This window comes from Vitis vinifera, chromosome 13, assembly GCF_030704535.1.
Source record: "Vitis vinifera cultivar Pinot Noir 40024 chromosome 13, ASM3070453v1".
Lineage (NCBI taxonomy): Eukaryota > Viridiplantae > Streptophyta > Magnoliopsida > Vitales > Vitaceae > Vitis > Vitis vinifera.
In genome coordinates, this window is record NC_081817.1 from 1,441,299 (window position 1) to 1,462,765 (window position 21,467).

Consider the following 21,467-nt stretch of genomic DNA (forward strand, 5'->3'; position numbering starts at 1 on the left):
CTCTTTCCTCTGCTCAGCTGCGTGATCCAGATGCATTAAAACCAAATGGGCCTTGAAGATGACAGCTAATGTATGAGCATTCAAGTAAAACCCAAGCATAAAATTTGAGTATCTGCTACTGGCTGCTTTACCAATAAAGCACTGAACCTAACTTTGAAATGCTGCCAGGGAAATCATCATCCTCCATCTTCCAATCTACACCCCCCACTCTTCAGGTTCAAAGGGCATCAAGACCATGTTGAAAGAAACGAGGGGAAAATGATAACAGAGTTTACACTGCTAATCCAATGCAGCTCTAAGGTATACCCTTTTAGTGGAAATGCAAGCATCGAATTTGAATTCAGGCTTTCACCTAAGCTGCCAGAACCCAATGACTGGGGTCCCATGAGGGAGCAAACTTCAACTCAAAATTATAGGATTTGATTCAAAGGTAGTTAAAAAAATGAAATTCATTCTGGTGTCTCAATTTTCATTTTCCTGGTACTACATTAATACTCAAAAGCATTAAACAGCAAAAGTTTAACCTTCCATCATAATCAAAATCTCCCAAACCAAGAAAAACAAAAACAAAAGGCCTCAAAAGTTCTGAAAATTTCAGGTAACTGTTTGAAAGCAGAATGACAGAGGAAATCAACTTCGTTTTATCAGGTGCGAACAGGAGCTCCTCCAGCAGGACGAGGGGCTTGACCAGGCTTTGGCATATCATCCTGAAAAAGTAAAACAGAAATTGACTCAAATACATGCAGAAGAAAATAAACTAAGAAAGCTCAAACATTTCCAATAAATATAGTCATTAACACCACCAATTTATGTTTAACACCTTGCAAAAAATACATATCACCGATTTCTGTTTGACACTTTGAGACAAACACAGAACATATTACAAGCATGCAAGCTGGAATGGAATATGGTTTATCATAGCACCCGCTACCCACTTGGCACATACTGTATATGGGAACAAATACATAGAATCGGTGGTTCTTTGCATAGGTTTCTATTCAGAAAAGTTATACAAGAGGCAATGCACAGTGCATAGCTTTCTATTCACAATTCTTTATACAACAAAGGTCTACGCATAGTGTTTGATTTATCAAACTTCATACGGTATTACAAAACACTTCCTTCTCTTACTAACAGTTCCACCAACACTGATTTCCAACCTTGCCCAACACCAGTTTAAGCATTTACACAAGAATACCATAATTTAATTTATAAAACAATCGTGCATCAAACAAAGGGTTGGTATGCATTGTTAGTTTCTATTTGTAATCCTCTCATGAAAATAAAATTCGAGGCCAAAATAATACAAATGTCAGTAGAGTAAGCTCACAAACATGCAAATATTACATTGCTCACAGGTCTAGATCATAGGACAGTGCACACATTATAAAACATTTCCCTAACTTGTTCATATTAATATCATACATTATGGGAAATGACATTTGCTTTCAAGTTCTTTCCATCCAACAAATCTGCTGGGTTATGCTGTCCTAAATTTGAGATTGCAGGTACATGCAAACATAATGAATCAAAAATTAAAAATTCAATTAATCTCAACTCTCAATGTAATTTATTTTCCCTAGTTTTCGAATCCATTGAATGTCAAGAGCATAGCCAGTCTTGCATAACTCCATGAACACAACCAGCCTTATGCTTAAAAAGCAAGCCTCAATCATCCAGAATCAATAAAACAAATAATGTAAAACACCAGAGAGAGAGACCACCATATGCAAGTGAATAATAGCGTTTAGTATCTACACACATAAAAACAATGCTGAACATTCTAGATTTCCAGATTGCCGCAACAATCAAAACAATCTACCAAATACACAAATAAGCAGAATAACGCATACCCGGCGTCTGAAGCGCTGTGGTGGGTCACGCTTCCTCCTATCAGTGCGAGAACGAACCCTCACAACATGGGAGTGAATTGCACAAGACACACAGTACTGCATCTTTGCATACAGCTTGGGAAGAGTATAAGCTACACAGAGAATTAGCCCCCAAATCAGATAAAAAACACAGAACAAATTACCGAAAAAAAGAGGAAGTGTAATTACTGTCATAGACGCAGGCCTCCTGAACATCCCTCACTGCAGCTTGCTCCACGATGTTCCTCACCAAAAACCTCTTGATTGCCTTGTCCTGATCACACAATTCCAAACACGCACCAATTCAACTACTGATGCTTTGATACAAAACCACTAAATCAGAATACAAATGGAGCGAGACCTTTGGGCAGCATTTTCCGCAGTTTGAGCAGCGGATGAACTTGACATGTCCACGGCCGTGCTTGTTGCGGCCGCCGTTTCTGCGCTTGAACGTCTACAGCACAAGTAATAACGAAATTTGAAGGTTACATCACAACGGAGAAGAAGAAGATTGAGTTGAGGGTAATGGTGATGGTTGAGAGATCTTACCATGACTGTTAGGCTTCTGGTTCTTCAGAGACCGAAGCTTGATCAGAGACCTTTGGGATCTTCGGCACAGCTAGGGTTTCGTCTGGCGAGGCGATCTAGGGTTTTTATACGGTAAGATTGGCTCTGAAGAAATAACCTAGGGGCTGCAAATTGGGCTGGGCTCGGGTTTGATATCAGGCCTGTGCGCCCGCCCATGGGCTCAAGGCCCCAACCTTACTGTAAACGATAGATTATGAGTGTGTTTTTTTTTTTTTTTTTGTTCTTCTAAAAAAAAAGCTTATTGCATTAAAATTGGATGGACCAGATAGACTCTGCCTTTGAGGATGAGAGCAGCCCAAGCCACGTCGGGCTGACATTATTTAAGCCCGGGTAGGCTGGGCCTGGTCCAAGTGGATTTTCATAGTTTATTGCCTTTTTTTGTGATAGCGATAGACTCTGATAGTTTGTTTGTTTTATCATTTATGCTTACAAAGGCGATTTGAATTATCTTTTAGAAATTTTTACATGATGGGTGAAATGCCCATTTCTTTGAAGGTGGGGAAAAGGGTAACCTTGATGTCTGAATCCAGCTCGAGCTGAATTAAGGCGACGTTTGTTTTTTTAATTTAATTCTAAATAGAACTTTAATGCTTAATATCGTTAAAATATTATGTTGTTTTTTTTTAAATATTTTTTTAATTAAATATTAAAAAGCAAAAACCAATATATTATTTTTTCATTTAGAAAATATCAAATATTTTGGTTTTTTCTATTCAACAAAAAGTTTATAATAAATCATGAAAAAGTAAAAAAAATAAACAACTTAAAACCTGAAAGCAAATTGCTTTTAACAAAAAATTAAAAAACCAAACGTCTTTTAAAACTAAATCAACAATAAAAATTTAAATTCGAAACTCTTGTGATTAGTCTATTTGAAGGTGTTTGCTTATGTTGACCAATTTCAAGTTCGATGTTGATTGAAGAGGTTAGAGGTGTCTAATTTGGCCTAAATAATTTAAAAAAAAATATTAGACTCATTGAGGAGCAATCTTGAGATATGGATTTACTTCTCTAGTTGAAAAAAATTAAGGGGTATCAACAAATATAGAAAAATTATTGTCCGAAGAATTGAGATTGGCGCATTGACCTCTAGGCCATTGAAGTGTCCCATTCCACTTTCTCTTGTTGGCCAAAATGGAGCCTTAGATACAACTTTTGTCATCTTCAACATTTGGGTCCACCATTCCCTTACTTTTAGAAAATCTCTGCTCATCTCGTGCATAAGCTTTTGCAACTTTACTAATTCATCGGGTCTCCACAAAATTTGTTTTAAATACATATATATATATATACATATATTGTCTTCAAATTTTCACACATGTGTGGAACTTAGAATACGTTTGATGTTGATTCTAGAAAATAATTTTGATCCTTCTAACATTTAAAAATTTTTATTTTAGAGAGAAGCTTTCCATTTTTGCGCACAAAGTGAGGACATTCATTTTTATATATGAACATGTGGAGCTTTTTAAAAAATATGATTAAAAGTTATCTCTTCATAAACAAATAAAATTGGGAAATAATTTCAAAAGTAAAAATTTTTAATAAATATTTTAAAAAGTGCTCCATCCTTTTCAAAAATCCCCATAAATGCTACATGTTGACCCATTTACAACCTTCCCTGGATCATCTCAAATTTTGCCTGATGCAACACTGCATGTCTTAGTCCTCTGAGGGGGATGTGCCTGGCCCGCGATTTGCAAGTTTTACATCTTCATTTATTTGTCCACTTTGTACTTCTATTTATGAATGATAGGCAATTATTTAATAAATATCCTCTTCTTTTTTTTTGAATTTAATTTATTGGAAAATGATTTGAGGATAATCCCCATTCCCCACAATGTCATCCACTAATAATTTTACATTCCTCTATTCATGATTAATTTTATATTGATGTTTTATCAAATTTTCTATAGGATCTTTGTGGGGAATCTTTGGTATTTGATTGATATTTGCAGAAGAACAAAATAATAATCTGTTCATATGAACATTCAACAATGAAACTGTACATGATGAACCACGAATCATAAGGTGGGTTGGTTTGTTTATTTTTTCTGGACAAATGAATTGAAAATTTTCTTCAATGCACTAACCAGGAATTTTTGAACTGCGATTCAGCTGTTTCCCTGAAGCTCTTCACCTTTATCAAACAGAAATGAGTGCAGAAAAATCCCAAATTGCTGCTAACTCTGCTAGTCTTGAGAAGATAACAGCAAGGTCCACAATTCGCCTCCTTTCCCTGAATCACCACCCCCCACAGTTTTGTGTTTTCCTCATCATCATCATCTTCATCCTCATTGTTGAGCTCTTCCACCAGCATGATGCCTTCAGGCGATTGCGCCTCGCCGATCTTCCAATTCGATTCGATGTGTGGCCAATCCTCCGCCACCGCCTTCTCCGTCTTCAGCTTTGTTCCACCGCCATTCCTGTCCGAATAAACTTCCACCAGCAGCGGCGCTTCCCTCAGATTCTTCACGATCTCCGAGACCGACTCTCGCATCCACTCGTCCATCTTCTCCCGCGTTAGGGATTCGATCTTCCCTCCTCCGAACTCCTCCAAACACAACCGCGATTTTGATTTCGATTTGGCCAGATTCGACGAGATCTTTACGGCACCGGAGTCGACGTGGCTGGAGATCGTCATCGGACGAGCATTGCGAGGGAGAGGCAATCGGCGGTGATTCTGCGACAGATCGTCTCCCGACCGCAGCGTGTTATTCCCTCCGAAGCGAACGCCCAGAGCCGCCATCGATGGAGTTGGCCAACCGGAGAATTTCGCAACCCTCCAATCCTCAAGCAAAAATTTTTGCTTTTGTTTTCAGAAAATGTTTTATGATAATTTTCCTGTTTTCAGTTCAACCTATTAAGAGGAGGAGGGAGACGACGACAAAATCAAATCAAACGTTTTGAGAACATCTTGACCGTCCGATGAGATATTGCTTTGGGAGTGGTGCCGTGTCTACTCCAGTAATAATTCGGTAGCGCAGGTGGATGCCTTGAATTTCGATCAAGATTCCAATCTCGGAACATCCACCTCTAAAATTATGCCACGTCGTCAAATAAATTGAATTCGTGAAGCCTCGAGGAAGGCACGATGGTAAAAGAAATTGCAAAACATGAGAAGCGCGTTAGCACGAGACCCCACGTGGCGACGCCATTGTGGAACGTGGAAACGCGTGTGAAGTATGCACTTCTCTCCACCGTGGCATTCCCTCGCCACCGTGTTTGACCACTGCCCTTTTCGCCGCATTTCACATTTAATGCAAGTTAATGATTTTTAACACGCGCAAATCTTGCCCCATAATAAATATTAAAAAATTGTAAAAACTGATATTATATATTTAATATATATTAAAGATTTTTAATTTTATTTATAATTAAAATAAATTCTGGTTTTTATTTTTAATAATCCCTCTTATCTATGTTCTGCTCACCAAGCCTCTGAAAAGCATGCAAGCATGGTTTTGCATGAGCATGGAAAGGCTTGGCTAGAAAGAGATCGTAGATTCTTTGAGGTCAGTCTGCTCCTGGTTCAATGGCACACTCCATTAAAAACCTTGAAAGAGTCTTCCCAAGAGTGTAATCGGGGAAATCTTGAACCCAATTCCTACAGTGATGAATATAAACGCAATTGAAATTCCTGGGGAGTTATACATTTGTGTATTGATAAGACTATTTATTACAATGATGAATAAATTTTAAGTTAATTTTATTAAATAATTTTAATATTAAAAGTAAAATTTAAGTAATAAGTTTTAAATTAATAATTTAAATATAATTGAAGTTAATTAAATAATAAGTATTAAGTTTTACCAAACACCCTCCAACTCCTCGTGATAGGATCTTAAAACTTAATGTTACACTTATGTTAAGTTTTTACATGAAAATAATGTCTCCTCTGCTACCTTCTTTCTCCATCCTCTCTCTACTGTTGGGTTTTTCATATCGTAACAGTGACCACTGCTTCAAGAATATTAGCATATTAATGCATAATGTAAAGTTGGACATTGTTTGTGTACATGCATGACATAAACGCTACAACCAAAGCAACCAAAAAAAAAAAAAAAACCTATTACAAATCAATTAAAATACAAATATTTTTTATAATAATTTTTATATTTTATTTTTAAAATTTCATATTATGTTTGGTGTGAAAAAAATTTTCTAGTTTTTATTTTCTAAAAATTATTTTATGTTATTTTTTTATTAATTATTTTCAGAAAATGAAATTTATAAAATCTTACTTGGTTTTTAGTTTTTATTAATGGAAAAAATGGTTTAAAAAATATAATTAAAATTTTATATAATACACATGTTTTGATATAAAATATATTATTATATTACATTTATTCATTATTATTATTATTATTTTTTAGAAATGGCCTCCATAGCTTCTAGTTATATAAAATTCTTTATATAGCTTCTGATTGTTATAAAATTAAAATATCAATAAAATGACGTACCATTTTTCATATATCTTTGTCTACCCAAAGCATTGTGTTGATATCATATTGTAAAATAAATATAAAAATTATATATAAGAGAATAAGAAAAGAAAATAGGATGAGAGAATAGCTTATTTATTCATTTCTCATTATTAAGTCCTAAATCCTTATTTATAGGCACTAGTCATCGTGCTCTGAAATGTATAAAGTTTTAATCAATTCCCATACATGGAAGCATGAAAGCGTGGTTTTGCATGAGCATGGAGAGGCTTGGCTAGAAAGAGCTCGTTCATGGATTCTTTGAGGTCAATTTGGTTCTGGTTCGGTGGCACACTCCACGAAAAACATTGAAGGAGTCTCGCCAAGAGTGTAACTGTCAAGGCTGTCCCTAAGGCAGTTCCAGGACACCCGCGTCTCCCAGTACTAAATGAAATGAACCGAAGCTCAGACTCAGCTAAATCCACCACTTCATCATTCATATGCCGCTCTGGTTTAAACTTCAATGGCTCTTCCCACACTCTAGGGTTCCGTCCAAGCCCTACCCGGCTCAGCAGGACATGGCTGCCTTTGGGGATGAAGTAGCCGGCCACAACAGCGTCCGCCATGGACACATGGGGCACGTTGAATGGTGCTATGGGGTGAAGTCGCAGAGCTTCCCTAGCACAGGCTTTAACATATTTGAGCTGCGCGATATCGGATTCTTGAACAAGTCTATCCTTTCCAACCACTCTATCGATTTCTTCCACGGCCTTCTGCATAATCTCGGGTTGATTGATCATTTCTGCCATTGCCCACTCAGCTGCATGCGCTGGATTATCCACTATTTCAATCATCAGTTCCTGCCAGATTGTATATAGTTAATATATATTGAACCCCAAAGAGAAGAACTTCAGAATATATATACGAAATTAAGATAACATATTAGAGCTAAATTCTCACTATGAGTTGGGCTTTGATCTCTTCTACTGATAGCAATGGTTTTCCCTTTGTGTCGCTGATTGTAATGAAAACATCGAGTATGTCCTCAACCTCCTTCTTCTCCCCATTCCTCCATTGTATTATTCTGTCATCCACTATCGGATCATGATGCTTGCTGATGATGCTTAAAGCCTCTTTTACCATCTTCTCATGGCCATCTAAGTCGAAGACTCTCAGGCATGGAAGGTAATCAGATGGAGAGAATGCATATAGGTAAGCAAGCGAAGTAAAGAGGGAGTTGACGTGTTCTTCTTCTTCAAGTCCAGGCCCTCCATCTTTCCTTCCTTCTCCGAAGTACCTTCTGCTGAACATCATCTTCCTAACGATATTTCCCGTGTATTGTCTGACTGCATTTCTCACATTCACAACTGATGAGTCCATGAAATTATCAGTACTAGTAGAGGATTTACACTGGTTATAAATGAAGCGGACAAGATTGTCGGCTTCTTCAGTTCTCTTCTGGAGAAGCCACATATGTCTTGCTGGCTTAAGCACCTCAGAAATGATGATCCTTCTCATCTTCTTCCACTGCTCTCCCCATGGAGAAAGAGCTGTTGTCAAGAACCCTCTGCTCAAGTGATGGGACGCCATTGTAATAGGTCTGGATGCAAACACTGCATCATGTTTCTTCAAAAACTCCCTGGCAATCTCAGGCGAAATCACGGGAATGACATGGACATTGCCCAGTTTGATGCATGCAATCTCAGTGTTGAGTTCCTCCAAAAGTCCAAGTATCCACCGGAATACCGGCTTTTTTGTGAATAATTCAGGCAGGTTCCCAACTAATGGCCATGGAGTTGGACCAGGAGGGAGCAGTGGCATTTGCTTGGTGATTAGGGTTTTGGGTTTGAGTTTGTAGAGGATGAGAAAAGCGAAAACGAAAAGGAAAAGGAGCAAGAGGATGAATGGTAAATGAAGATGAAGTGAAGCAAGCTCCAAGGTTTGAGAATTATCAGAATGCAGGAAGAGGAATGGATTTGGAAATGAAGAAGACATGGTTGAGTTGCAGCTGCTACCCATCATCATTCGTCTCTTGCTGATCTTCGGTACTAGGATGCAAATTATTTAATTGTAGGAATGTATGAGAAACCTCCCATACCTTGGCTCTCTCTTTATAGGCAAATGGACTTCCACCATGCATGCCTTTCACACTTCCACAGTTCCACATGCAATAAAAATGTGATCAAGTCTCATCAATGGTAGGAGCACTCTCGTACAGTCAGAATCATGTTAGGTATTGGTACAACAGACAGGGGTGACATGGTTTGGTACGATAAATAGGTACCATATATTTAAGGACATATTTAAGGAATCCCTTCAACCTTAATCAATTTGATAATATAATATGATTGAGTTGTAATCTCTTGTGAGTGATCTTAAGAGGATAAAATTTGTTCTAACCCAATAAAAATGTGATAAATTCTCATCAAAGATAGGACAAGTCCTTTGGATGGCAATAAATATGGTGACACACATTGAGGGAAAACGAGTTGTGTGGTTGAAAAAATAGCAATTTTTTTTAAATAATTTTGAAAAATGGTTTTTAATTATTTTTAAGAACAAAATTTAATTTGAAAACTCAAAAATTAAAATAATTTTCTTGATTTATTCTCCTATGTAGAATATAAATGTTCTTAAAGTATTTTTTTCAATTATTTAATCTTAATGCAGAAAACCCACAAAAAAATAGCTGAAAACATCTCAAATTATTTTTTTAAAAAAATGATTCCCAATTTTTTTTTTTTAAACGATTCTACTTTCATAACAAATTTGAAAAAACTGTTTTCAAACATAAATTTTAAATTTTAAATTTTTTTTTCCATTCATACTAAATAAACAGAAGCCAGAAGTCCGGATCCCACCTAGTCAAAGGTGAAGCCTATCTACCATTCTCGGTCATGTTCCGAGACAGATGGTTGGAAGAAGAAGCAGAATTTCATATTTTTAAAAAATAATTAATTTCATATTCATGCCACACGTTTGGAAGTTTGAAATTTGAATGCAACGTAGATGATGTAATAAAAGAAGAAAACGGAAACATGATCTCAATCTGTTAATTAAACTTCTTATGAACCATTTAATTAATTTAAAATTTAGAAATGTATTATTTAGTTGCTTTAAATTTCAAGTTCTATTTAATTATAGAATATTTTTAGTATTTATAATGAAACATGTAAAATTTTACTCGTCTATTTATTTAATTTTTTTAATTAAATGACATTTATAATTAACAATATGTTTTTATTTTTTAAAATTATAAAAATATAAGTCATATAGGTTCAACGAGTCAGATCATACACGGATCAATTTCACATGGTTAAATAAACATGTTAAACATATCATATATAAGTTAGACGATAAATAGATCATTTTGAGATGATTAAGTAAATATGTTATATAATGTTGTAAAGTATTTCAAATTCCTAATTAGTATAACTTCATTTTTTATAAAAACTATAATAAAAAATATTTTCTAAGTCGATATGTTATTATAATATTAGTTTTCTTTATAGAATAAGAAGAAAGATATTAGGAAGATCTTTGTTATAGATGATGAGGAGAAAAATCATTAAATAGAGACAAGGTTTTAAAGGCTATACGTGATGGTTAGAGATGCTTGGTGGAGTCAGAGGAGCTGTGGTTCAAAATGTAGATATAAGAAATAAGGAAATATGACATATTTCGAGAACCTAATTACTATATTTAGTTTCGATCTTCTATAATATTGTCTATGATATAATGATTTTTTTTTCATTTATGGATGTAGATATGGTTATTCAAACCATGATAATACCGTGTGTATTCTTGTGTAAATTATTTATCTTTATGTTTTTGAGCTAATACTATTTGCATTAAAACTTTCATTCGTATGACAAATGTTAGGGTGAATTCACAATATTTCAACAAACACCAAGATTTTTTTTACTATTTCTTTGTGCAAAATTAAATAGGTAATAACAACTAGTAGTAATAAATAAATAAATTCATGTAACAAAAAAATAAATCAGATACCATAATTTTTACATGGAAAACCCTCCAATGCGAAGGGAAAAACCACAAGACCTAATTTAGTTTAAACTTCCACTATCAATAATAATGGGTTACACTTGTCTTTTCTAGAATAATCTCTAAAGACTGCTAAATACATCAAAAGTACATATATACTTGGATTATACAATCTCTCTTGGTAAAAGAAACAAAGAAAAATTGGAGAAAGTATACAAAAAAATATCGTTACTGTTCACGAGTAGTAACACCAGTTCTCGAGCTCAAAATCTGATTTCTATCGTTCATATTGTTTATACTCGAGTTTTGAACTTTTCCTCCAAATTTCCACTGGATCGAACCACAGATGAAGCAGGATCAACTTATTGATAAAATCTAGACAGATGTGTTTTTTTTTCTCTCTTATCTTCTCTTTGTTTTTTTTTTTTTCTCGATTTCTTTTTTGTCTTTTTGTTTTTTAATGTAACTAACTTGGCCCCAAGCATATGGGGCCCACTCCCCCACATACGAGGGAGGCCAACAACAAATAAATCATAAATGGGTCAACCTGCTAAATAGCTTAGATGGATTGATTCACGTATAAATGGGTTATAAAAATTGGCTAAATAGGATGAGAAAAGCGAAAAGGAAAAGGAAGATGAGCAAGAAAATGAACAGTCAATGCAGGAATTCGAAGTAAAGCAAGCTCTAAGGTTTCAGAATTATGAGAGAGCAGAAAGAGTAATGGATTTGGATATGAAGAAGGCGTGGTTGAGGTGCAGCCGCTAGTCATCAGCATTGGTCTCTTTCTGATCTTCAGTACTAGGATGAAAATTAATTAATGGTAGGCATGCATTAGAAATCTCCCGTACATTTGCTCCCTTTACAGGCAACATGCAGACCTCCCACATGCTACATGCAATAAAAATGTGATCAATTCTCGTCATGAACAGAACAGCTTCTTTTGGATGGTCAAGATGTTAGGTTTTGGTACAATTCACGTAGTGCAATTATAGAAGACACGTGTCAAATTTTGGGTTGATTTCATTTATATTTAAAATTTAGGATTAATTTCATCCGCGTCCCAATAATGTAGTGTAAATATATTAAGCTATTTTAATTTTAAATTTTATTAATTAACACCCCTAAAAATGCATTTTATTTTTAAATTTTAATTTTTATAGAATAAAACTTGATTTTTAGAAAATTATTAAACACATCTTCCTAAAATAGTTTTATTTAAAATTTGTATAAAAAATTAAAATTTGTATAAAAAATTAAAATTTTTATAAATTCATGAAACTTGAAGTCGATGACTTAATTGAATATATTTGCACCAATCATGAAGTTTTGAGAAGAAAAAAGTCAATCCCATTACTTTTTCGAGACATGTATAGATAATGTACAAGTAACTTATCATATGACGGTTAATTTCATTCACCTCTCCTAATGTTTTGATTAAATATATCTAATTTTGATTAATTTGAAATTTATCACATACTTTTCTTATTTTGAACGAAAGAGGATGTGAGTGAAAATAAGAAATGATAAGGATAAGAAAGATATTTAAGGAAATTTCAAACCAATAAAATGTATATGTATTTAGTCAAACCATGAAAAAGAGATGAATAAATTAACCCTTATGCTTAATTCATAATTATATAATTAAAGTTTCAAGTGGGATTTTGAAAAAAATAATATTGTAATTTCAAAAAATGTTTTTAAAAATATAACAATGCAGAAAATATTTTTAAATATATTGTACTCGAGAAGAGTTTGATTAGGAGTTGTTTTTTAAGAAAAACAAATTCAATTAAATTTTGAAATTGTTTTTGAAAAGACAACTTCATTATTTAAAACCATATTCCATGATCGAATCAATAATTTCTAATCAACATATCATGATCTAAATATGCAAAAATTGATTCATGGATCAAATTTCAAGGAAACTAATTATTATAAAATCTAAGCCTCAAAACTTTGGATCAGAACACCGGGAATTTATCAAAAAATAATATAATAAAATATATATTTAAAACAATATTTGAACCTAATATATTCTCAAAACTATTTTTGGATTATAAAATTATTGCATTGATAAGAATATCATGCATGACAACATTTAATATCAAAATTTAATAATAAGACATATTATTTTTATATAATTCAAAATTTTCTAAACATAAAAAAAAAAAAAACACGTCTCCCAGTACTAAATGAAATGAACCGAAGCTCAGGCTCAGCTAAATCCACCACATCATCATTCATATGCCGCTCTGGTTTGAACCTTAATGGCTCTTCCCAAACTCTGGGGTTCCGCCCAAGCCCTACCCGGCTCAGCAGGACATGGCTGCCTTTCGGAATGAAGTAGCCGGCTACAACAGCATCCGCCATGGACAAATGGGGGACATTGAATGGTGCCATGGGGTGAAGCCGCAGAGCTTCTCTCCCAAAGGCCTTAACATATTTGAGCTGCTATTTCAATCATCAGTTCCTGCCAAATTGTATTTAGTTAGCCATTGGACCATCAGATCAAAGAAAAACCTTATAATACATAGAGCTAAATTCTCAATATGATTTGGGCTTTGATCTCTTCTACTGAAAGCAATGGCTCTCCCTTTGAGTCCCTACTTGTGATACAAACGTCGACTATGTCCTCAACCTCCTTTTTCTCCCCATTCCTCCATTATATTATTCTCTCATCCACTATCGGATCATGATGCTTGTTGATGATGCTCAAAGCCTCTTTTACCATCTTCTGATGTCCATCTAAGTCGAAGACTCTCAGACATGAGAGGTAGTCAGATGGAGAGAATGCATGTAGGTAAGCAAGCGAAGTAAAGAGGAAGTTGACATGTTCTTCTTCTTCAAGTCCAGGTCCTCCACCTAACCTTCCTTCACCAAAGTATCTTCTGCTGAACATCATCTTCCTAACGATATTTCCTGTGTATTGTCTGACTGCATTTCTCACATTCACAACTGATGAATCCATGAAATTATCAGTACTAGTAGAGGATTTACACTGGTTATAAATGAAGCGGACAAGATTGTCGGCTTCTTCAGTTCTCTTCTGGAGAAGTCACATATGTCTCTCCTGCTTATGCACCTCAGAAGTGAGGATACTTCTCATCTTCTTCCACTGCTCTCCCCATGGCGAAAGGACTGTGGTCAAGAATCTGCTCAAGTGATGGGACTCCATTGGAATAGGTCAGGATGCAAACACTGCATCATGTTTCTTCAAAAACTCCCTTCCAATCTCAGGCGAAATCACGGGAATGACATGGACATTGCCCAGTTTGATGCATGCGATCTCATTGTTCAGTTCTTCCTAAAGCCCAAGTATCCACCGGAATGCCGGCCTTTTTTGTGAATAATTCAGGCAGGTTCCCAACTAGGCCATGGAGCTGGACCAGGAGGGAGCAGTGGCATTTGCTTGGTGATTAGGGTTTTGGGTTTGAGTTTGTAGAGGATGAGAAAAGCGAAGAGGAAAAGGAAAAGGAGCAAGAAGATGAATGGTAAATGAGGATGAAGTGAATCCAAGGTTTCAGAATTATGAGAGAGCAGGAAGAGTAACGGATTTGGAAATGAAGAAGCCATGGTTGAGTTGCAGCTGCTACTCATCATCATTTTTCTCTTGCTGATGTTAAGGTGCAGAACAATGGAGTCTGGATCCCTCCGAATCCTAATCCTAAGACCCATCGAAAATGTGAAGGTACCATTCTCCCACACTAATATTATTTATTTCTAAAGTGATGTCGATTAGGGAGGAAACTTCCGAAAGAAATAATATTGAAGAGTTGCTTCTTACGCATGAAATGAAGAAGCAAACTTTTTATTGAAGAAAAACATTCTCTCTTTTATGAAAAGAACATTTCAATCTCTTACTATCACTTTCAATAAAAACATGACAAATTCTCATCAAAGACAGGACCACTTCTTTGGACAGCAATAAATATGCTGTCACACATCGACAGAAAACAACTTGGGTGTTTTAAAAAATACTTTTCAATTATTTTCAAGAATTTCATATTAAAATAATAATGATAATTAATTAATTTTACATCCGATCCCACTACTTCAAAAATATCATTGAATATGAATGCATGACGTAAAGGTTTGGAAGTATGATTGCATGTAGATGACGTAATAAAAGAAGAAAAAGGGAAAAAAAAACCTACAAATCAATTTAAAGTAAAATATATTTTTTTAAATTTTTCTATTTTATACATTGATATCTTCTTTCATGTATAATATGTTGGAATTTATATATGTAAATGGAAATTAGGATTTTTTTTTATTTTTTTTGAAAAACATGTTTGTTAATAAATACAATTTATTTTAAATAACGTATCTTGTACAACTTCTTCTAAAAGATGTGTTTGTTGTTTTAAGACACGACCCTTTAAAAGATGTTTAGTATTTTAAAGGCACATCTCTTTTAAATGTTATCATCAAATCTATAAATAGGGACTCTCATGACATATTAATTCATCAATTCTTTTCATTTTTTCTTCTTTTTACCAAATATTTGGTATTTAAGAAAGTACAAATTATTAAGTGATTCACTATTTCTCATGATTTGAAGTGCTATTATCATAAAAAAAAATGATCATTATATCCTAAGAGACAATTGCCCATAAATAATAAGCACCTGAGTGAGACAAATTCGTCTTAAAGTCATAGAGTCAAACTATCAATCTTATTTGTGAGTTTCGATTTTCTATTTCATTTTATTTATATATTTATTATACACACTTATTGTCCATATATTTTCAATGATCTGGATAACATAATATTTATTTTTTCATATTCAACGGTTTTAAATAGTGTTATACATATCTAGGAGTTGAATTCATTTTTAACTCCAAATTTTAAGATATGGGGGAATTGGTCCAATAGGTTCAAAATTTATATACCAATGTAGCGATCCCAATTCCCACATAATAAGAGAAAAATAAAATACCATTAAAATATCTTTAATAATAACTTCCTATCTATCATATATACTGGTGGGATTTTTCCATAAATTAATTTATGATTAAAAAAAAGTATTTTGTGGTAGGATTTTTTTTTTGCAAAAAAAATTATTTGTAGCAAGTTTGTTATTATAAGTCCATGAATATCTGGTATCCACATAGTTATAATAAAAGATCGAAGCTTATCATCTATAGTTAATAAAAGATCGAAGCTTATCATCTATAATAATAAACTGATATAATAAGGTAGATGATTGACCATCATCCTAGGAGTCTTTTCTTAATCAATTTGATAATATCATATAGTTAATTACAATGGAATCTATTTGTAATCAATATGATGTTACCTTATTAACGATTATCTTAACAATGAAGTCTTTTTTTTAATAATTTTGATAATTACAATGTAATCTCTTTGTAGTCAATTGATAACATCATATGACTTTAGAGGTCTAGGTTAGATGAAATATATGGAAAAAAAACTACTCAAAATTTGGTCAATGCAATACCAAGACCCGTACATTGATCCTTTTTATCAGGTAAAGGATACCTAATCCATTGAAGAACCTCATTTAAAGACTTGTAGTTGATTATAAGTCCTGAGGCACCTCTTTCAATCTCAGCAAATGCCCAAATGGAACAGTGAATGCAATCTTATATTTATCTTTTTCTTCACTTTTAATTTTTCAAAATCCTGATTTTAAATCAAATTTTGAAAAGATTAAAGCATTATGAAGGCAACCAATAAAATCCCTTTTATTACTTAAAGGATACCTAATCCATTGAAGAACCTCATTTAAAGGCTTGTAGTTGATTACAAATCTTGGGCCACCTGGAACTCCCTTACTAACTCAACTCTATCCTTTTATGATGAATTTCTTCTAATTAATGAAAGTTCTTCATTATATGATAGTTCTTCTTCACAATCATCATGTGATTGTATGAAAAACTGAAGTATCAACTATGTGTCAAACATGAATGGAGTGTGATGCCTTTGGTCATTAAATTTGGTTACAATTCCTTCATCACTTACTCAATTGGTTTGGTTGTGCCTTGGTAAATTTCAAATCTTAAGAATTTAATCCTGCTTTGAAATAGTTTGATCTTAGGGGTAGAAATTACTAGTCCATTATCTTTGACAATTTTTTGAAAGATTTTTATATGCTTGAAGTGTTGATCAATAGAATTTAAAAATATAAGAACATCATCAATATATATAATGGTAAAGCTTGTATAGGGATTGAAAATGTTATTAACCATGATCTTAACAATGAAGTCTTTTTTTAATCATTTTGATAATTACAATGCTTGATAACATCATATGACTTTAGAGGTCTAAGTTAGATGACCCATTAAAATACGTCATGTTTGGGGTGGAATATTATGTCAACGATTTTAAAAAGAAATATATCATATGACAAAAAAGTGGGTTTTGAAAATTTCACTCATTAACAAGAGATTCTAAAAAGGAATTTTAAAATTTTATCAAATGTCTAAGGTTCTAAGAAAGCAATTCCAAACATTAAGAAGTACTACTTATGACCTCTTTCAAAATCAAATGCGTAATGTAAAGTTGGACAACGTTTGTGAACATATTTAGGAGTCAACTCAGAAGTTTAGGATAGAAGAGTCAACTTAGAAGGATGTAAGATTTAAATATTGACGTCATATACACTTCAATGAAAGGAAAAAAGGAAAAAAAGAAAAAAGGAAAAAAAAAAAAAAAAAGAAAAACCCACTTCAAATCAATTAAAATACAAATATTTTTTATAATATATATATTTAAAATTTTATATTATATTTGGTGTAAAAAACATTTTCTAGTTTTTATTTTCTAAAAATTATTTTATTTTATCTTTTTTTATTAATTATTTAAGAAAATAAAATTTATAAAATCTTACTTGGTTTTGAGTTTTTATTAATGTAAAAAATGGTTTAGAAAATATAATTAAAATTTTATATAATACACATGTTATTATATAAAGTATATTATTATATTACATTTATTTATTATTCTTTTTATTTTTAGAAATACCTTTATAGCTTCTCACTATTATAAAATTAAAATATCAAGGACACAAACTTTTAGCTTTAACAACACATAATATGATTTTTATAGTTTCTGAGATAAAACAAATAAAAATTATGATAATAAAAGTGAAATATAATGACATATCATTTTTCATACATCTTTGTATCCCCAAAGCATCATGTGATAAGCGGAGAAGAAAAGAAAATTGGATGAGAGCATTTATCTTTATTAACTCATAAATCCTTATTTATAGGCTCTACTCATCAAGCGCCGGAATGGATGAAGTTTTAATCAATTCCCATACATGGAAGCAGGCAAGCGTGGTTTTGCATGAGCATGGAGAGGCTTGGCTAGAAAGAGCTCGTTCATTGATTCTGTGAGGTCAATTTGGTCCTGGTTCGGTGGCACACTCCACGAAAAACATTGAAGGAGTCTCGCCAAGAGTGTAACTGTCAAGGCTGTCCCTAAGGCAGTTCCAGGACACCCGCGTCTCCCAGTACTAAATGAAATGAACCGAAGCTCAGGCTCAGCTAAATCCACCACTTCATCATTCATATGCCGCTCTGGTTTAAACTTTAATGGCTCTTCCCACACTCTAGGGTTCCGTCCAAGCCCTACCCGGCTCAGCAGGACATGGCTGCCTTTGGGGATGAAGTAGCCGGCCACAACAGCGTCCGCCATGGACACATGGGGCACGTTGAATGGTGCTATGGGGTGAAGTCGCAGAGCTTCCCTAGCACAGGCTTTAACATATTTGAGCTGCGCGATATCGGATTCTTGAACAAGTCTATCCTTTCCAACCACTCTATCGATTTCTTCTACGGCCTTCTGCATAATCTCGGGTTGATCGATCATTTCTGCCATTGCCCACTCAGCTGCATGCGCTGGATTGTCCACTATTTCAATCATCAGTTCCTGCCAGATTGTATATAGTTAATATATATTGAACCCCAAAGAGAAGAACTTCAGAATATATATACGAAATTAAGATAACATATTAGAGCTAAATTCTCACTATGAGTTGGGCTTTGATCTCTTCTACTGATAGCAATGGTTTTCCCTTTGTGTCCCTGATTGTAAGGAAAACATCGAGTGTGTCCTCAACCTCCTTCTTCTCCCCATTCCTCCATTTCATTATTCTCTCATCCAATATCGGATCATGATGCTTGTTGATGATGCTCAAAGCGTCTTTTACCATCGTCTCATGGCCATCTAAGTCGAAGACTCTCAGGCATGGAAGGTAATCAGATGGAGAGAATGAATATAGGTAAGCAAGCGAAGTAAAGAGGGAGTTGACGTGTTCTTCTTCTTCAAGTCCAGGCCCTCCATCTTTCCTTACTTCCCCAAAGTACCTTCTGCTGAACATCATCTTCCTAACCACATTTCCTGTGTATTGTCTGACTGCATTTCTCACATTCACAACCGATGAGTCCGTAAAATTATGGCTAGTAATACTAGAGAACTTACACTGGTTATAAATGAATCGGACAAGATTGTCGGCTTCTTCAGTTCTCTTCTGGAGGAGCGAAATATGTCTTTCTGGCTTAAGCACCTCAGAAATGATGATCCTTCTCATCTTCTTCCACTGCTCTCCCCATGGAGAAAGAGCTGTTGTCAGGAACCCTCTGCTCAAGTGATGGGACGCCATTGTAATAGGTCTGGATGCAAACACTGCATCATGTTTCTTCAAAAACTCCCTGGCAATCTCAGGCGAAATCACGGGAATGACATGGACATTGCCCAGTTTGATGCATGCAATCTCAGTGTTGAGTTCCTCCAAAAGTCCAAGTATCCACCGGAATACCGGCTTTTTTGTGAATAATTCAGGCAGGTTCCCAACTAATGGCCATGGAGTTGGACCAGGAGGGAGCAGTGGCATTTGCTTGGTGATTAGGGTTTTGGGTTTGAGTTTGTAGAGGATGAGAAAAGCGACAACGAAAAGGACAAGGAGCAAGAGGATGAATGGTAAATGAAGATGAAGTGAAGCAAGCTCCAAGGTTTCGGAATGATCAGAATGCAGGAAGAGGAATGGATTTGGAAATGAAGAAGACATGGTTGAGTTGCAGCTGCTACCCATCATCATTCGTCTCTTGCTGATCTTCGGTACTAGGATGCATGAGAAACCTCCCATACATTTGCTCTCTCTCTTTAGGCAAATGGACTTCCACTAGACAGGCCTTTCATACTTCCCATCAATGGTAGGATTACTCCTCTTGTACGGTCAAAATCATGTTAGATTTTGGTCCAACAGACAGGGTGGCATGGTCTGGTAGGATAAATTGGTATAATATTTAGGGAAATACGGTCGACCCATATCCAAACAATTGAATTTGATAATGTAATCTCTTGTCAGTGATCTTAAGAGGATAAAGTTTGTTCCAACCCAATAAAAAAAAATGGCTCCATTTTGTGACACATGGTAAATGTGAAGGTGTAGAACCATGTAGTTTGGATCCCTCCTAATCCTAATCCTAATCCTAATCCTAATCCTAACACCCATTAAAAAAAATCCCATCACTTTTTTGGACACATACAACAAATGTGAAGGTACATTCTCCCACATTATTATTATTTTCTTCCAAGTGGCGTACGTTGATTTTAGGGAGGAAACTTTTTATGAAAAGACCATTGTCTCTCCATGAAAAGAAAAACATTTTAATTAATCTCTTACTATTACTTGCAATAAAGATGTGATAATATTACAAGTCCTTTGGATGGCAATAAATATGTTGTCACACATCGAGTGAAAACGACTCGTGTAGTTTAAAAAATAGCCATTTTTAAAAATAATTTTAAAAATTAGTTTTCAATTATTTTCAAGAATAAAATTTTATTTTAAAACTCAAACATAAGTTAATATAATTTTCTCAATTTATTCTTACGCCGAATATAAATATTTTTGAAATATTTTTAATTTTCTAATCTTAATGCATAAAACCTATGAAAAATAGCTAAAAACATCTTTTTTTTTTTTCATAACAAATTTGAAAAAACTAATTTCAATTAAACTTTTGCAAACATAACTTTTAAATTTGAAAACATTTTTCTATTCATACTAAATACACCCATAACTTTTACTTTAGTTGTTTTAAAAGGTGTTATCAATTAAATCAAAAAAAAGATTTTCCTTCTCTTTTTGATAATTTTTTTGCTTCTTCAAGGTCTTTGAGAAGTAGCTTTTTGTGTCAACATTTTCCAATCTTCTCTAGACTCTAGCATTCATAGAGCTAATAGAAAAAATTTATTATCCATCACCTAATAATTGAGTTTGTTTAATTTTATTCAATTTGACAATTAAAGAAATTTATCATAAAGTTTAAATATTGTGTGTTAAAATATCGAGTTTTCTTTATAATTCTCGATAATTTTATTTCTATTCATATTAGCTCAAGAAGCTTTTTATATAGTGAGTTACTCTCTACTAAAGATTCGATGTTATCGTTGGCTTAATGAAAAAAAAAAAAAAAAACTTAAGCCTAAAAGGATTTGTTTCGTGAAGCGATTAAAATGTTAAAATGAACCATATAGCGCCCGTTCAACCCTACCCCCACCCTCGATGTTGCCCTGTTGGACAAGACGTTTTTTCATTGAA

The 21,467-nt window shown here is 34.0% G+C and overlaps 4 protein-coding genes and 1 pseudogene across 4 annotated transcripts; all 5 read right to left on the minus strand.

The window, feature by feature from the left end:
• Positions 1-398: 398 nt before the first annotated feature.
• On the minus strand, positions 399-2,616 carry LOC100265511 (small ribosomal subunit protein eS26x). The gene is made up of 5 exons (XM_002279836.5): positions 2,421-2,616; positions 2,233-2,325; positions 2,061-2,145; positions 1,854-1,984; positions 399-707 (listed from the first exon to the last, which is right to left on the minus strand). The coding sequence occupies exons 1-5, from the start codon at positions 2,421-2,423 to the stop codon at positions 645-647; spliced, it is 375 nt and encodes a 124-aa protein (XP_002279872.1). The 5' UTR covers positions 2,424-2,616; the 3' UTR covers positions 399-644.
• A 1,763-nt stretch (positions 2,617-4,379) lies between these two features.
• LOC100260289 (uncharacterized) lies at positions 4,380-5,447 on the minus strand. The gene has a single exon (XM_002279868.5). The coding sequence runs from the start codon at positions 5,206-5,208 to the stop codon at positions 4,540-4,542; it is 669 nt and encodes a 222-aa protein (XP_002279904.1). The 5' UTR covers positions 5,209-5,447; the 3' UTR covers positions 4,380-4,539.
• Positions 5,448-7,052: 1,605 nt separating this feature from the next.
• LOC100265709 (tryptophan N-monooxygenase CYP79A68) lies at positions 7,053-9,016 on the minus strand. Its single transcript, XM_002274605.4, has 2 exons — positions 7,844-9,016; positions 7,053-7,743 (listed from the first exon to the last, which is right to left on the minus strand). Exons 1-2 carry the CDS (start codon positions 8,906-8,908, stop codon positions 7,120-7,122), a joined length of 1,689 nt encoding a protein of 562 aa, XP_002274641.2. The 5' UTR covers positions 8,909-9,016; the 3' UTR covers positions 7,053-7,119.
• Positions 9,017-13,553: 4,537 nt separating this feature from the next.
• LOC100260482 (tryptophan N-monooxygenase CYP79A68-like) lies at positions 13,554-14,464 on the minus strand (annotated as a pseudogene).
• Positions 14,465-18,152: 3,688 nt separating this feature from the next.
• Positions 18,153-19,985, minus strand: LOC100255415 (tryptophan N-monooxygenase CYP79A68). The gene is made up of 2 exons (XM_002274662.4): positions 18,891-19,985; positions 18,153-18,790 (listed from the first exon to the last, which is right to left on the minus strand). The coding sequence occupies exons 1-2, from the start codon at positions 19,956-19,958 to the stop codon at positions 18,167-18,169; spliced, it is 1,692 nt and encodes a 563-aa protein (XP_002274698.2). The 5' UTR covers positions 19,959-19,985; the 3' UTR covers positions 18,153-18,166.
• Positions 19,986-21,467: the final 1,482 nt, after the last annotated feature.